The sequence below is a fragment of the Hylaeus volcanicus genome, chromosome 8, assembly GCF_026283585.1.
Source record: "Hylaeus volcanicus isolate JK05 chromosome 8, UHH_iyHylVolc1.0_haploid, whole genome shotgun sequence".
NCBI classification, from domain to species: domain Eukaryota; kingdom Metazoa; phylum Arthropoda; class Insecta; order Hymenoptera; family Colletidae; genus Hylaeus; species Hylaeus volcanicus.
This window is the reverse complement of record NC_071983.1, coordinates 7,321,711-7,338,202: the sequence shown is the minus strand read 5'-3', so window position 1 is coordinate 7,338,202 and position 16,492 is coordinate 7,321,711. Positions and strand designations below refer to the sequence as shown.

The window sequence follows — 16,492 nt, the reverse complement described above, 5'->3', positions numbered from 1 at the left end:
ATATTAATTAAAAAAATGTATCGGTGGCTCCATCTAGCACAAATAGTAGGAACTATCTTGAATAGAAACTTGGACGTTTTCTCACCGATGGCGCCACTATAGAATCGGTGGCGTCATCTAGCAATGACAGTAGAAACTATCTTGATTAGAAACTTGGACGTTTTCCCACCGATGGCGCCACTATATTCATCAAAATGTATCGGTAACGCCATCTATCTTGAATTTTTATTTTTAAACTAAACATTGGATGAATAAACTGTAAGTATGAAAAAGTTTCGTTTTGTCATGCATTATAAGGTGATATTTTTTTAAAATTTGAGAGATTACAAAACAAACAAATAAAAGAGATTAATAAACAACCCAAGTCGTCGGGGAGTCTCTTAAATAATATTTATTCTTATTTTAAAATATATGCACAACAGCTTAGATGTTATTCACAGTTAGGTATTTCTTCTTTCCTTTTTTTTTTGTTTTGATTTACAAGTATGTATATAATATATATATATATATGTATGTATGTATGTACGTATGTATGTGTGAATGTGTGTATCTTTACAATTCGCAATGAGATAAATCTAAATTATCAAAGATATTACGACTGGATAAGTTTGTAAGAATTAAATTGAAAATTGTCTAACTAATCGGCCTTCCGGTACACCGTCAATAAACTAACATGAATTGATCACAGATCGTAGAACGTCGGTTCGATTTGTGTCAACATGCAAGAAAGACCTAGCATGTAATTATTATTTATCGTTAAATCGTTAATATTATCGTTTTGTATGGATTATATCTTTTATCTCTGCGCGTCGAATGGAATATGAGACGGTCGTTCCATGGAAACGAGCTTAATCCAAAGAGATTATATACTAGATAGAGTAGTGAGTCATAGCGTCATAGGAAACCTTGTAAGTGGAAATGTAAGATGGATAGAAAGAGAGAACAAATCGGGAGAGTATCTCCGTTTCTAAGGTTCCATGTTAGAGAAAGACAGGTGTCCACTCTTTTATCTCTAATTACAACTTATTCGTCCGACTTGCTTACTCTATCTATATAATCTTCTTGATTTAATCGCTTCTCCTCTTTTAACATACTTAACAATCCCTCGCACGTTACACATCAACAAGTTCCCTATCTTCATTCGAGTAATTCGTAAAATAGATTTATACTCTAATTTGCTCGTAGTTTTTTTCCTGTATCTTTTGTGCAATCGCGTAGCCATTGTTTCCGATAGGTCTCCTGATAACGAGCGATCCTAAAAAGTAGTCTACGAACAAAAATCGAAATTCTAGATACCGCGTTTTAATTTTCGTCATTCTCAAACCGTCTTACGAAGCAACTTTCACTAATTTCTTTAACGTTTCACCTGATGGATCTATGCTCTTTTTTTCTAAGAATTTCGACCTCCGTTGAGAAAGAATACGAATAAGATAGAAACTAAGGACAGGTTTTCTTTAGAGACGGCTCTGGAATGTTACTTTCTCCTTCGAAAATGGAAAACAGAAAACGATTCTTACTTCTGAGCTGATTTCCTTAGATTTTAGGCCGACTAGGAAAAACCCTCGACTCGACTAACCCTACGTCAAAGGAAACTATTTCCTTGAGTCGCTTAAAAGTATAAAAAATAATCGATCCACTTGAAAAAGAAATTTATTTTCTTCCCTCTCCGAGGACGCTGCCTCTACGGAGTTGAAATTTTTCAATTCCTTTTTTTTTTTCGAATGTCCGACGCATCCTCCCCCCTTTCCTCGCCCGAAGTCCTCCCGCGACAGATAACGAACCTCGCTGCGATAAGAACGAACGGAATTCAAACTCGACGGATATCGGTAGCAACATCGAAAACTGTGACGACGACGATAACGAAGTTAGATCGGTGCAGAAATAGTCGAAAGAGAAAAAACGTTTCGGTGTGACGTATAAAAACCAAAGTGTATTATTATTGAGCTGCGGGTGCTCGAGACGGATTCCTGAACGTTTATTATAATTCGTATGCGTCTGCACATCTGCGAACACTTTAAAAAAACAATCCGATTTCACCTGGTTCTCAAAGTCTTACACGAATTTCAGGCTTATTGGTAGATTGATCATTGATCGGAGATCGTATCAATCATACTTCATCGAAACCCAAATGTAACTCTATAATTCCATTGTGGAGTTATTATTTGTTCAAATTTGTGTAGTGAGATAAGACTCGCGCAAGGCTCAACGCGGCTGATTTCGCTCAACTTATATTAACCCTGTGCGGGTTAAGTATTTAAAATTAAGTAATTAAAATGGACGATGGAAACTCACAACACCATTAAGATAAAAATGATTCTTACTCAAGCTACCTCCAACCCCGAAAATAAATCCTCGTATGACCGATGACTTCCGATCAATCATCCTCGAATCCTCTGTACAGGCAAATAGAATCGAATACGATGGCGCGTTCAAACGTTCGCAGTTGCCAATCATATGCGCGCGTGCACAACACGTATATACACGGGCTAATTATATTACATATGCAACATATTTATGTACATTAAACTATGGTCAGAATGGTTGAGTTGATATTTCGGGCCAGAACGCAGGCCTCCGCGTTTTGGTTGGCTCTCGATACTCCTAAACATGTGCACCTCACGTTCTATGTACATAATCGACCTGTTCGAGCGTAACTCCGCAGAGAAGATACTTTTCTAATCACAGATACATAGAAACCAATACATCTCCTCCGTTCCACGATCTCCCTGTTTCTCGTTCTGCTTGTCTTACGAAAATATATCCATCATTTCAACCTGATATTCGCAGCATGTCAGGTCATGAGATAATACCTTGTTCGTGGGACACGGTGTTTTAACCATAGATATAATCTGATATCTCTATAGTGTTAACACCTTCACGTCTGCCCATTTTAAGTGACTGTTATTGCCATACGTTATACTGTATTGTAAAGTATTGAAATCATTACAACTTTTTATTCAAAGACCTATTTTATATGAAATAATATATGTAAGTAAGTATAACATGAAGTCTCTGAAGTTACCAATGTTATAGCAATTTCCATGTTTGAAAACGCTATTACCTTAGCTGGAGCAGACGTGAAAGTGTCAAGTTTCTTATCGTTAAGTTGTTGTCTTCTGTTTCGCAAAGATCCAACAGTTCTGTACCCGAATGCTGTTTTAACTTGCAAAGTGATTTACAGAAGACAACCGTGCGATCAAAAGTATCATATCGAGGCCTGAGAAAAGTTCTGTTTCAACTTGCTGCAACTCCATCGCCCCAGCTCTTTCGCGATAAAGAATAACATAAACACTTTACTCCTGGGATTGGCCCGACATTTCGACCAACAAAGCATGCAACACGCGAAACAAAATACGCTATGCTCAGGAATAATAATCTTATTAAAGTTTTCAAACAACCAGGTGTGCAAATAGTTTTTTCATTCACTGTGTACAGGATGAGTCATCTAAGATTTGTATCTAAAATGTCTCCATTGCTTTTAATGATATAAAGACATGTCTTAGAAGAAAAAACTGGCGAGGACGGGATCATACTATGATAAACAAACAAATTAGCTCAAAGGCATAGTTTCCAAGATTACTGAGAACCACTTTCCTCTGGAGACATATCTTGGTATCATTAAAAACAACGGAGATACTTTAGGTACTAATGGTGGTGACTCACCCTGTATATATCTCGTTTAAATATTAAATCGAACTGCGGGAGCAGGAGGGAACCACCGCGATATTGGTCGACCCGACCGTCGGGAAATGCGAAAAGTACTCGCGTACATCGGTTACAGAGAAAATATTCGAGTCCTCGAAGGGCGGTCGAACAATCGTGAGCATTGTCGAACCCTAAAATAACCAGAGATAAGCGTCGCGACATTCCACAGAGTATTTCTCGAGCATTTCCCGCGATCGCCTGAATAATTTGTTTAGTACTCTCGGCTCGCAGAGTAGGATAAAAATAGCTCGAAGTTCGCGAACATCTAGGGACGAAGGATCCAGTCCTCCTCATTGTTTAAAACGCTGCTCCGCGAGCTCTCGATAAATCTTTACTTAGAAATAGAACGCGACCTCCTCTTAAACGCGCAGAGGCTGCGCCGCGTTGCTTTCAAAAGTGAACGAGAACATCAATCCTTCGAGGTCCAGGATTTTCTCGCTTCGGTACATTCTTGTCGAGTCTCGCAAGGGATTCCGCGTGAACAGAGTTACAGGGATTCGAAGCGTTCCATTATTTCGCACGAGATCCTATTGATTAGGAATCGGTCTAGTCGAATAATTTAATATTCTACTTATACTCAAAAGGTAAACATGGAAATGAAATATTTATTTACTCGAGTATTTGAATATTTGAATATCATTACTCGAACATTTGAGCAATCCAATATCATTATTCGAGCATTTCAGCATTTGAATATTGTCACTCGAATATTTAAATATCATTATTTGATATATTGTTTGTACACAAGGTGCCGCGCGGTTGCATCACAAGTTCAGGTATTCTCAAACTACTTAAATCTTGTGTTTCTACTGGGAATGACAACATCCTTACCGTTTTACAGTAAATTCGATTGCGTTAGTTGTACGGATACTGAGCACAAAAACACTTGGTAGTACCTGCATCAGGTACTGGTAGGATGACATTGACGGTTCAAGGTCTATCGATTGGAAGTCTGCATCTATATAGCACCAACAAGTTTTCTGCTACTCGATAAACATATTTACTAATAATTACAACGATACCGTGGATCTTTCCTGTAATTCAACGCATGAATTCAGAAAATCTCTGATCCGTGCTTTATATTGAAGACTACTCGGTACTATTTAATTTTGGCTGTTCTGTATTCTGATTTCATATATACATAATCCTTACTATCTTTCCTCCAGTTACTTTACTTTATATTTTTCTTATCTTGTACTATGTATTTTGTACTAAAGACTTTTCCCATTAAAAATAATAATAAAAATAATAATAATAACAACAACAATAATAATAGTAGTAGTAGTAATAGTAATAGTAGTAATAATAATGATAATAGTAATAATAATAATAAAAATAATGTTTGAGTATTCGAATATTAAAATACTTTAAATGGAAATAAAGTTTAAAGACGAGCGATGAACTAGGCGAACTTGATTTATAATCCACATCACAGTATTCAAACACTACGAATATCCAGATACTTAATTTCAGCGCAAATTATTCGAATACTTGAGTACTCGAATAGTATTCAAACACTCGAGTATTAAAATTACATTGTTATATTCGAATACGGAAAAATTCGACAAGTAATGCTAGCCTTGAGCTATATACGGAGGAACTTTGCGAAACACGGAACGATCGGAGTTTTCCGTAGTGAAAAAAAGAAATGAAATTTATAAGCGGCACAGCCTCTCTGCTTTCGCTATGTGACGGAACAACGGAAATTCCACGATAGCGCGTAATCGAACCACCGGAACTCCAATTGTCGTTCGAACGAACCTACATTGTGTACTATACTATCGAAAAGCGAATGACAATCGCGACTAGAAGAAGAGTAGAAGAGAGTAACGAAAACTGTCCACAGCAATTCTACCAGGTCATTTCATAGGTCTTCAATGTTTATGTAAGTAAATTATGATGCCGGTGATAGCAAACCTTACCGAGACTTTGGTTTTATCGGGCGACAACCTGCATAGCGTCTTCTCTTTTGTTAAGTTCGAAAAGCAGAGTATGCATAATATGAACTTTCTTCGTGATCGCTTTCGCCTGCAAAATATTAACCACCTTATTTGAACTCGCCGTAACGACTGATGGGAAACTGAATATAAACTTGCGATGAACGTCGTATGATTTGAACCGATAGGACTATGCTTATGCATCATACCCATCTGTGTATATAAATGCGCAAGGGACTTATGAAACGACCTAATAGAATCGAGAATATTTGTTCAGACCTGACAAGTACCTTTGGAGAAATGTAATTAATATCCGTACGGAAATATAAAGCTACAAAAATAGTCGAACTCTTCGACAGGCGTACGAACAAGCATATTCGTTCTCGAAGTTTAAGGACACATATAAAAAGTAGAAAGATTGATGCACCGTTTCACCTTTTGCGACCCTCTTCCCTTTTATCTGTGAAAATTCTGCAGAAGCAATATATAATAAATTATTGTGGTTTTCTTCGCTAGAACTGTGCAGCTATCGAAGATGATATTATCACTACACGTTGATAAATTTTATCGATTACAGCAAGATGTAAGAAACGAGGTGCGAGAAAGAAACGGGATTATCGATAATATAAACTATACAGGATGATTCTAAACACTGAGACAAGCTGTAACTCTTATCTAAGTTGAATTCTGCAATGGAACCGATCTTTTAACGACTTCGCTTAAAAAAGAGCTTTATTCTAGTTTCTAGAATCAACCTGTACAAACAAAATAGGGGGACATTCTGCTTCTTCGCATCGCCAATCCATTCGAGCTCCATGCCGAGTGATCAGTATCGTAAGCGTAAAGAGGTTTTGAAGAACGTGTAATAATGTCTTTAGGCTAAATCATTTTATCTTTTTGACTCGTCTAACCGAGAGTTGTTTGCTAACCGTCTCTCAGCGACGATCGCCGAATAGATTGTGCGCGTTGACCGTTGTTCTATCATCATCGACTCTAGGACGCACCCTTTCGAGTGACCAGCTTTTCCTCTTGCGATACTCCAATTAAAAGAATCCGAAGATTACTCCCTGCTGCCCCATCTAATGCTTCTGTGAAAGTATTCCTTCGTATCCTCGAATTAAGATGTGCTAACGTGTTCAAGCATAAATTTGGAAAAATCTCTGGTTCCTTAAAGTTTTATTATTTCTGCGTTCGAATCTCTCCGGTCCATGGAAAGCAATCCCTGGATCACCATAAATTTGTTTCATAGTCGTTACCTCGTGGTCTAACATCCATAGACGCCTTCGAGGATTCTGCAGCTTCAACGACAGGATGTCTTAGTGTTTCTTAAACCAAGTCTTACATCAATCTCTGGTCAAATTCGATTCATGGTTCTGTGGAGCTCGTATTTGGTTTTGTAATGGTGGGAGGTTGTTACAAGCTTACTTCTCTAGCTCTATTTTCCTCCACTGGTTGCCGCTTGGAACCTGGGCAGGCAAAGACCAAACTTCGTTTCTATTCCTGTGAAGATGGGCAGAGCCACTTGGTAACCGCCTATGTGATCCGGGTTCGTTGATCGAATCTCTTGCGCCACACCTGTCGCAGGTACCTTGTGCTCCGATCCCGTAGGTCGACTGAAAACAATATTTCTTCTTTGTACACGTCCACTTTCAAACTGTTATTCTCTCGACATTTTTAAACGTTCGACACTTTCTGCTAGACATTCTGCTACCCTGGCGGGTCATTCGAATACTTTTTAGAATAACATTTCGGATTTTGCTGAAACTTGGATCTGTCGTAATCTTTAACGATATTGAAACAAATTTCCAGAGATTTCTAAAAATTTTGACAATTGGTTATTTCCAAACCACTTCTTTTTTTTTGATTGACATTGCAGCACACTGAATTTACAATTGTTTGTTAAACACTCTATAAGGGATCCATGTATTATTTATATGTATACTTACGATCCTCCGAAGTCGACAACGAAAAGCCTCTGTAAAAGCTCATAGGTGAAGAGCGTGACGCCAAACTGCGGCGACGATCTGAACACTCGTGCTGTAAAATAGAAAAATTGATTGAAATAACACCAGCTCGCACGGTACTCTGCTTTTACGCACTGGATTGTGTTCTTTGTCTAAATAAAGATTTCTCAGAGTGATGCCCTTGAGAGTTATGTCGAATGTATGTTATGACTATACTCCTGCAGACTTAACATTTAAAACTGAAACAAACGTCAAACAATAATAAAACATTCTTCGTCCTAGAAACAGAATTAAACAACGGTTGTAAGAGATTCGTATGAGATAATGGAGAAATAAGTCACATGAAAAGAACGAATCGTGCGATGGAGTGCAGTGCTTTCGACGGGGCACCTTGAGAACAAACAAACCCGTTACGCAGAAAATCAAGAAAAACACGAGAAAGTGAAGAACGGGTAGCTCTCACAAAGGAAAACTTGATGGAGAGGAGAACTCAAAACACGACGAGACTGGCAGGCAAAGAGAAAAAGAAGTACTCACTTAGAAGTAAGTTGCCAGGTCATATTGGAGAGGAAGAATAGTCGAAAGATGCGGCAGGGGGCCGATCCCCGCGCATGCAATCGACCAAATCAAAATATATTACTAACTCTCTTTATATCGAACTTAAAATAAATGTCACATCCTGGTATAGCTAACAAGCGTTTCTACTTTACGCTTGAAAGTTCCAAATTATCCAGAAAACTCAGCCGAGCGAATATAATAGAATCTCATACCTGTAGCTCCTTTCCAGAACGCCCTTGCACCTTCTTCCTTATAAATTTTCCTCGCGCAGTCCGCCAAGCCATTGTACGTTGTTTGCCCTTCTCTAGCTACAACCTACGGTAATAAAACATTTTTTTTTTGTTGTTATTCAAAGAATAAAATGAGACAATAGGTTATGGTCGATCGAAATAAACGTGAAACGTACTTGCAATCTTGTTTTTATTACGTCTGCAGGAGTGACCAGCGCTGCTGCAGGCACACCAGCGAGTGCACCGGAAACAAGGAGTGACAGAGGTGTGTTGTATCCTCCTTCATCCGCCAATCGAGCTTTCGTGTGAGCATACATCGGGAAATAGATAGCACTGAACGGAACGTCACGTAGAAAACAAGCTCTCGCACCCTAAAAGTAGAGTAATACGTTAAAGCGAACCGAAAGATTTTTCCAATTTTGCACGATATGAAAGAGCTGAGAACACTCACTTTGTACAAACCAAAAAGTCCTAATTCCTTTACAACTGTCAATGCTCTGACTTTCGTACCTCCAGCTATTTCGCCAGCCACCTGCAGCCGGATTTTCACAATTTCTAAGGGGTTCGTGAAGATTACCTGCGACCCTCCGGCCTGAAAGATAAAACGTAACTCTGAAAAATGGTGTAAAATCGTGAGTTTGAAAAGCACAGACGCGGGAAGATACGCATCGAGGACGAGCCGGGTGCTAAAATATGTTCATCGATCACTTACACAAGCACCGGACATAATTTCCCCGTAAAGGGGTAAATTGCTGTTTTTATCCATGAACTTATCTCTGACGAAGTCATTGACGGTTAGTTTGATTGCTTTCTCGGGGGCAACGCCCATCAGCTGAGGTATCAATCCTCTGTAAAGGCCGAAGAAACCTTCGTGCCGAATGACCTGTCAAACGCAAAATACCAACTTCATGATTAACAATGCAGACAGTGTTTCATGGCGAGACTTTTCGATTCCAACCTTTTTTAAGCAATCAAAGCTGTTTCTGTACATAAGTTCGCCGACGAGCGAGCCAGCCCTCTGGTTCTGCATCCTCGTCTTGACCAGGTCGATCGGGTAGACGGCCGTAGCGCCGACCGCTGCAGAAAACATTCTTCGTCTAGCTTTTACTACTTTAACTGTACCCTAATCGTGTCAGCTCCGCGAGGAGCAGGCGTTTAAATACTTAGAGTAAATTCCCTAACCATAAAACAGCGTTTGCTTTTCGAAAAGTAGATGTACTTAACGAGTCGGCAATCCTAGAACGCTTCGCGTAGCTGTAAAGAGAAATGTCAATACCAGTCCCAGTGAACATACCTCCGCCGATAGATCCAAGGACGAATCGATATCCGCTCTCGAGTATTTGCACGATCACACCACGCTCGTCAGGGCTCTGAAATGGCAACAACACTGACTATTAAACAACGTATGTATCCGACACGTTCGTGGTAATTGCGCATTCTTTCCGGGAATGTCTGACTGCCATCTGACCGGCGTGAACACTCTTCTCTTTCACCACACTTACCGACACCGCCTTAATCTCGGCGAGACGTTTTGTAATTTGCTTGAAATACTGCTCAGGTGTAATAGCCACGAGATCATTGTATACAATTTTCCTGAAACCCGAGAAAATGCCTGCTCAGTACGTACATCGTAGCTGTCGCGACAGTAAAGCGTTTGAATTGGGACAAGGTGGATGAAAGAATCGTTTCCTTTAAGAATGTACAATTAAAAAAAAAAAAAAAAAGAAAAAAAAATGGTATCTAGGATGGTCGTTATGTGCAACACGTCGATGGCACTGCTTCGAGCGATTCTAAACATATACCCTGGCAATAGAGTTCCTCAAACATGTCCTTAAATCTGTCACTAGCATCGAATGGAAGAAAAATGGAATCATTAGTGTCCACGGTGTGCAAATGTTTGCAGATACCATCGTCCTAAGATAGATGCTGAAGAAAGTAGGTGAAACAAGTGTGATTATCCTTACATGTACATACAATTACATTGACGAAAGGAATGGGAATTTTCTTACTCCAAAGGACGACAAACGCGGAATTTAGAAAAGAACATTTACGAGTTTTCGGTCAACCGTTCGTGTCAAGGAAATTCCAAATGTGTTTTCTGAATTCGCTGTTTGATCGTTTTTCGAAAGCTCCCCATTGCTTTCGCGCGAGGCCAACGTATGCGTTATACAGAGTTATATAGCACGTGATTATTCTTGTAATACAAAGACGCACCCAAGCCCCGAATCTGCCTCGTCATCTTCCGTAGATCTGATCCAGGCAGCGTAAACACGTAAACAAATATATTCAATAATGAGAACTTTAATCGTTGCTCACTGAAGATCGGAAAGAATAATGTGTCAAGCTTTTTGGTAGGCATAGGAGGCGTTTAAAAATGATTCTCTTGGCAGCGATAGTCTCCATCTTCTTTTGCCAGAAACGAGACTCTCGACATATGGATGATGACGATGTGTGCTTGCTGGTGCAACGATAGCATTACGTGACTTTTCAACATGTTCTTATTGCTTTTCGTTGACCAGGTCGGCGTGGACAATAGCTATCACCCTGACACTAAGAATACTTTTGTCGCTTTTTTCTGCGTGCAGCCGAAAAAATTCATTCCACGTGACCTTTCGTGCGACCAATCGACGTCGAAGTGTCGATACGACTCGGTGGTCCCGGGATTGGAGATACTCACCCAGTCTGATGAAGTAGGTCGCAAAGTTGAAAGAGAATGTCCACCTCCAGAGGTGTGATCTGCGACATCATTTGTGCGGAATGAAGGAACCTCTCTGAAAGCATTCAAATCGATCCCCATCGGTATTGCGAGCCATTCTCTTACAATTCCAGCGAAGAAGGAACTTTCTAAGAAACTTTTTACCCTTGGTAACCTCTTCGAATCTATGGCCGTTCGTCGCATTCAGGTAGATACGTTTTATGAGCTCCATATTATTCAGAAGGGAATTGAAGGCCATGAAGTATGGAAAGCTGACCTTCCTTCCAGTCTGACCGCTACTAGCAGCCTGCATTTATATTATATTTGGTTATACTCCAAAAAGTGTTCCATTTATTACGGAGAACGACCACGAGCAAAACAATGCTACTGTTAACTTACGGCAACTAAATTATCCCTCACATCCTTGGTCAGCAAGTGACTCTTGATACTGAGCATGATATCCTGAAAGTCTAACGCTGAGATGAAACCCTGTCCGTCTTTGTCGAATTTCTTGAAAGCCTCTGTCGCATACTCCTCGTGAAAATCCTGTAAACAAAAAGTTCAGCCCTGGTCGTTTAAAGCGTTTTTAATGAAATTTTCTAGATGGAAAAGAAAATGTGTCGATAATTACGTCCTCGATTACCGTGGACATTTCGAATACTTTGTCGCCTACTCACATGCAAGAATTGACTGAACTCCGCGTAGCTGATCAGCCTCTGTTTATCCTTTCCGAAATAAAGTTTAATGAAACTACTTTCCATGTTGAAAGGCATCCGTAGATGCAGCTCTGTTTTCCGCATCACCTCAACGAACTCGTCTGCAAAGGAAAATCGAGGGCCGTGAACTCCTCACCCTTTAATCGACGCGATCGAATCGAACTTCCCGTAGGAGATTCCGCTTACCAAACGCAACCATTCCATTTCCATTAGTGTCGAACAACTGGAAGGCTGTCTTGTACAGAGCATCCGGCACGCATAGCAGCCCTTCGAATGCTTGGAACTCAGTAAACGATATGAGCCTGAAAGTTTCAACATCGAAATTAGATTCAAACAACTTGGTTAGACGGTGAACTTTTAACGAGGTTTACGGTGTCTAAAAGAGACGTTGCTGAAAAGACACTGTAAACATGTCTTTACGTGTTAAAATAAAGATTTTGCTGATTCGACACTTTCTATGAACTACGCGCAACAGTATGGCTTGATTTCAACTTTTATAACTCTTATCAATATGATTATTATTGTAATAATATAACATTTTTTAAATAATATGTAACGCGTTTTTGTAGAACCATTCAAGAATGTGAAATTACATCTTCGCCATTATCATTAGGAATGTTTTATTGGTTGTAGTTATTAAATTATGAAATTATGAAATTATTAAATCAGACAATAATCTCTTTGATCAAGTAATAAGTAATCCATACACAATATTTTATGTTTTACGTTACATGACTGAATTGTGTACTATCCATTATGCTCTATTACTGTTATAACATCAACTTCTAAGAGATAATGTTGTCTATTTATAAAAACACTCCTACGCAAAACAACTAAATGCAAGTCGCGAAAAAAACTTTTAGGACAACCTAATATAATCCCTTTGGTCAATATCCTCCGTAAGGTTAAAGAAAAGTGAGTGTTTCAATACTTTCTTTAGCCACTGTGAATTGAGTGTACGCGGTACACAGTCGTAGAAACATGATCTAGATTTTCAATACTGACCCATCTTTGCTAGTATCGACGATGCCCGCGAGCAGGTTGACGGAATCTGGATTGTAATCGGCATCTGTGTAAAGGCCAAGGTAACTTCGCACGAAGTCAGACGGGGTCATGAACCTCTCGCCATTCTTCTCCTGCGAGGCGTACTGTAATTTCCGGGAAACACCATTACTCCGACCGTGCAACCACGCGAAAAATCAGACGATCTCTGACTTTCGCTGAACTCTTTGCGGTTATGTGGATTAACAATTCTTCCATCTTTTGCTTAGCTTTCAATGCGTAGTGTCATTTTTAAAGTCATTAATTACCACTGAGAAAGATCTATTGTGTCCAACTTTTAATTAAAAAAAATTGTGGGATATTATTTAAAAATAATTTGACTAAAACCCTGAAAAATTGTAATTTCTCATAGTCGTACAGTTTAATATTTCATTTCAAGTTTTTCATTCGATTGGTAATGCTAGAAACTAATAAGCTAAAATTAAAATGCATGATGTACTGAATTATTATCTTTTATAACATTAACCACTTTTTTTTTCATAGAAATATATTACAAGTAAATTGCATTACATTACAATAAAATAAAAAAAAAAAAAGAAAAAATGTTATTCGATGACTTATACTATTTTTGAAGGTGAATATAGGTAATGACAAACTTGATTCGTTGAATTTAATAATTGCTGAATCAAATTTATTTGTAACATTTATTTTCAACTGTGTATCATGATATACGTAAAGCAAATTGAGTTGGATCGTTTACCTGATTAAATATTTCATGGAGGCGTTCATTATTCGCACGCTTTAGATATCCGGAACCCTGAAAATTAAACATTGCAAGTTAGTATTGCGAAAAAGGCAATCAGCTCAAGAGTAAACAAGAAATTATAAGTTTAAATGAATTATAAATTCAAATACTGCTGAATGCGTCCAACGAATGGCGACAATTGCGAACAAAATCTGCAAACTCTTCACCTTTACTCTCATCTTTTACTACAGTTACTGTCTCAACATAACAATATCATGGACGCCATATGTACAAGAACAGTATTTGATATTAATTGCTATTAATAAATTGTTATGACTGAACAGGAACACCAGGAGAGCGTAACAATAACATGGAATAATATAATTTTTTAAAAATTAAAAATTTACAGTAAGACGGTATATGTACAGAGTGAAGCAATAACTTTATCCACCGTGAATATCTCCGTTAATTACAGTCCGCTGATAAGACTTGTCAAGACAAGATCGCACTATTATAAGGGACACCTACGATGGAAGAGTACAATTTTTTCCAGGGTCGTTTGTTTTATGAGATTTCAAGGTCATCAACGTATTTTTTTTCTTTTTTTATGAAACGTTATATTCTTAAACTTGAGACCATTTTAGAACGATACTATAAAAGTTCATTCAGGATCAGTCTATCTCTCTTACTGAGAATGCAATCTGTAGATAAAAAATTATATATATTACATGTAGAAACGAATTATGTGCCTCTGTATTCAATTCATTATAACTCTAATTTAAACAGGTATATTTATTAATCATTTTGGTACATTAAACCTTTTAAATCCTCAACCAGATCTCTATTACATTTTATCTATAGATATAATCTGAGTCTCAACCTGACGGACATTGCAGTGTATGCCTTTTCGAAGTTATTATATACTTTTATTACTGTATATATACATATACACATAACCCGAGTCTTGACCCGATGGACATTGCAGTTCATTCCAACGATTGATAAGATATGCCTCTCTGATGTTATTATACACTTTTATTATTATCGCTCCGGCGAAACACGATGTTTTGCTCGGAGAAGTCCAACAAACGCATTTATTTAGAAACTTTTAATAATATCGCCCATTTGTATTATCGTAAGACGAAAGCCAAGCATTTTTTAATAACGTCTATTAACCTCGGGTTATCAGCGATAGTATTTATCATACGATATGAAAAGGTTGCATTCACGCACGTAGCTATGCCACATTGCGTAAATCGATGATACAGTGCTTTACATCAGCGAAGCACATTTTGCAGATAACAATAGTAATACACAATTACGCAATATTTTCGGTTATCTGTTGCGTAGTGATTTTTAATGAAATTCACCAACATATTGCTGTCCATCTACATTTTCCACGGTTGGAATGGTGTATAAATTAATTCTGTGCCTTTACGTTGGATCGTTTACTATTTATTCATTATGTACGTATTTTTGTTTGTAATTCTGATTTAAGAAAATTTAAGAAAACATATTTACTCGGTATTCTGTTACGTTAAAGTATCAGCCTTTTGTGGTATGGACTCGATAAAAATAGTTACAAGATAATAGTTATTAAATCTCAAGTATTCCAAAGCTCTTTATCGTACATTTCATAATATGGCCCTGACCATGTTGAAATTTCGCGACAATCAATGGTAAACAAGAATTTACATTGCAACACGTTTCATATTTGCATGCCTTATCATACGTAGCTTTGAAATATTATCACCAAATTTCTGATGTCATATATAAAAATTACACTAATTAGATTCGGATCGGTATATGTATATTAAGTATTTTCGTGTCGCGAACTGTGAAGATTAGATACGGCTACAACTTCAATTAAGCGATAACAATAATTAGCGAACTTTTCATACAATTTCCTTAAATGTAGACTGTAAACGATATAACCCAGTGAAACCATCCATTTCAGATATTAAAAAAGCATTCGACTATGCTTATTTTTATAATAAAACCCTAATAAATGGAAAGAAGTATTTGAATTTACAATATTTTCAATTCATTGGCATCGAAAATCTTAATGTGGTCCTGTTAGAAAGCTGTACATTCTGGATCGAAATTTGTAGAAACATTTGCTTATTTAAAAAAAAGACTTAAATTCGTATTAAGGTTCGATTCGCGTAGGTACGTTTACAATAATTTTATTTTCCATAAAAATCCGCGGCCTGGTTATGAATATTGTCGCGAATTCTCATACAGTCGTCGCGTGTGCGTACTCTAGATTGCGAGCACGAGCACTAAGACGATCAAATCTGCCTTGAGTAATATAGACGCGCGTGTCACGTGCGGGTCACGTGATTATATTACATGCACTTTTCACGGTCATTCGACGCTCGAGAACTTGACGCAGAAAATAATGTGGGAATGATACGAGCCACTAGAGACGAACATGCCAGCTCTTCAAAGCCGATAACCCGACTCGACGGCTTCGCTAGTCGCACCAAAAATAACGGTCGATTTCTGACAATTATCTGTCAAAATCGATAAGAAAATCGCGAACAGTTTTTGAGAACCTTTCGGAGCCTCGGGGATGGGTAACAGTTTCTCTAGATAATGAATCCGTACCAAAAGATAAACAATCATCTGATACTGCTTAAGTAAAAATTAAAATTTCACCTGGAATGTTTATCGTAAAATTGGGATTCCTTTGAAGAAGATAGATTCTCTTTCTGAAAACAGTGTTCAGGTACAAAAGTAAAAGTACTTGTTAGATTAGATACGGACGCTTGTATTATAATTATTCTTGAATTATTATTGTAGGCTAGATCTCTCCTGTTATGTAATTCCCGTATATTGTTATTTCAATTCAATTCAATTAATAAATGTGCTTCGTTTCTTCTTCAACTTGTGCCTCGTGGAAGTGTAACGCCACTAGTAACACTCCCGCTAGTTCGA

General features: G+C 38.0%; 1 protein-coding gene across 5 annotated transcripts in view; it reads right to left on the bottom strand.

Moving 5' to 3' along the window:
- Nucleotides 1–376: 376 nt before the first annotated feature.
- Nucleotides 377–16,492, bottom strand: part of LOC128881263 (calcium-binding mitochondrial carrier protein Aralar1) — a 31,288-nt gene continuing 15,172 nt past the window's right edge. For 4 of the 5 annotated variants that reach the window (XM_054132146.1, XM_054132151.1, XM_054132147.1 and 1 more), the window contains exons 2-18: nucleotides 13,568–13,624; nucleotides 12,811–12,953; nucleotides 11,992–12,107; nucleotides 11,767–11,906; nucleotides 11,489–11,635; nucleotides 11,255–11,396; nucleotides 11,072–11,165; nucleotides 10,609–10,644; nucleotides 9,897–9,987; nucleotides 9,689–9,764; nucleotides 9,353–9,471; nucleotides 9,107–9,277; nucleotides 8,846–8,986; nucleotides 8,571–8,765; nucleotides 8,377–8,479; nucleotides 7,589–7,679; nucleotides 377–7,255 (exon numbers count right to left, since the gene is read on the bottom strand). In XM_054132146.1, coding sequence (XP_053988121.1) covers nucleotides 7,078–7,255; nucleotides 7,589–7,679; nucleotides 8,377–8,479; nucleotides 8,571–8,765; nucleotides 8,846–8,986; nucleotides 9,107–9,277; nucleotides 9,353–9,471; nucleotides 9,689–9,764; nucleotides 9,897–9,987; nucleotides 10,609–10,644; nucleotides 11,072–11,165; nucleotides 11,255–11,396; nucleotides 11,489–11,635; nucleotides 11,767–11,906; nucleotides 11,992–12,107; nucleotides 12,811–12,953; nucleotides 13,568–13,624 — 2,040 coding nt within the window. In that variant the 3' untranslated portion in view covers nucleotides 377–7,077. The remainder of the gene's footprint in view (nucleotides 7,256–7,588; nucleotides 7,680–8,376; nucleotides 8,480–8,570; nucleotides 8,766–8,845; nucleotides 8,987–9,106; nucleotides 9,278–9,352; nucleotides 9,472–9,688; nucleotides 9,765–9,896; nucleotides 9,988–10,608; nucleotides 10,645–11,071; nucleotides 11,166–11,254; nucleotides 11,397–11,488; nucleotides 11,636–11,766; nucleotides 11,907–11,991; nucleotides 12,108–12,810; nucleotides 12,954–13,567; nucleotides 13,625–16,492) is intronic. The other variant, XM_054132148.1, reaches the window with a different exon arrangement.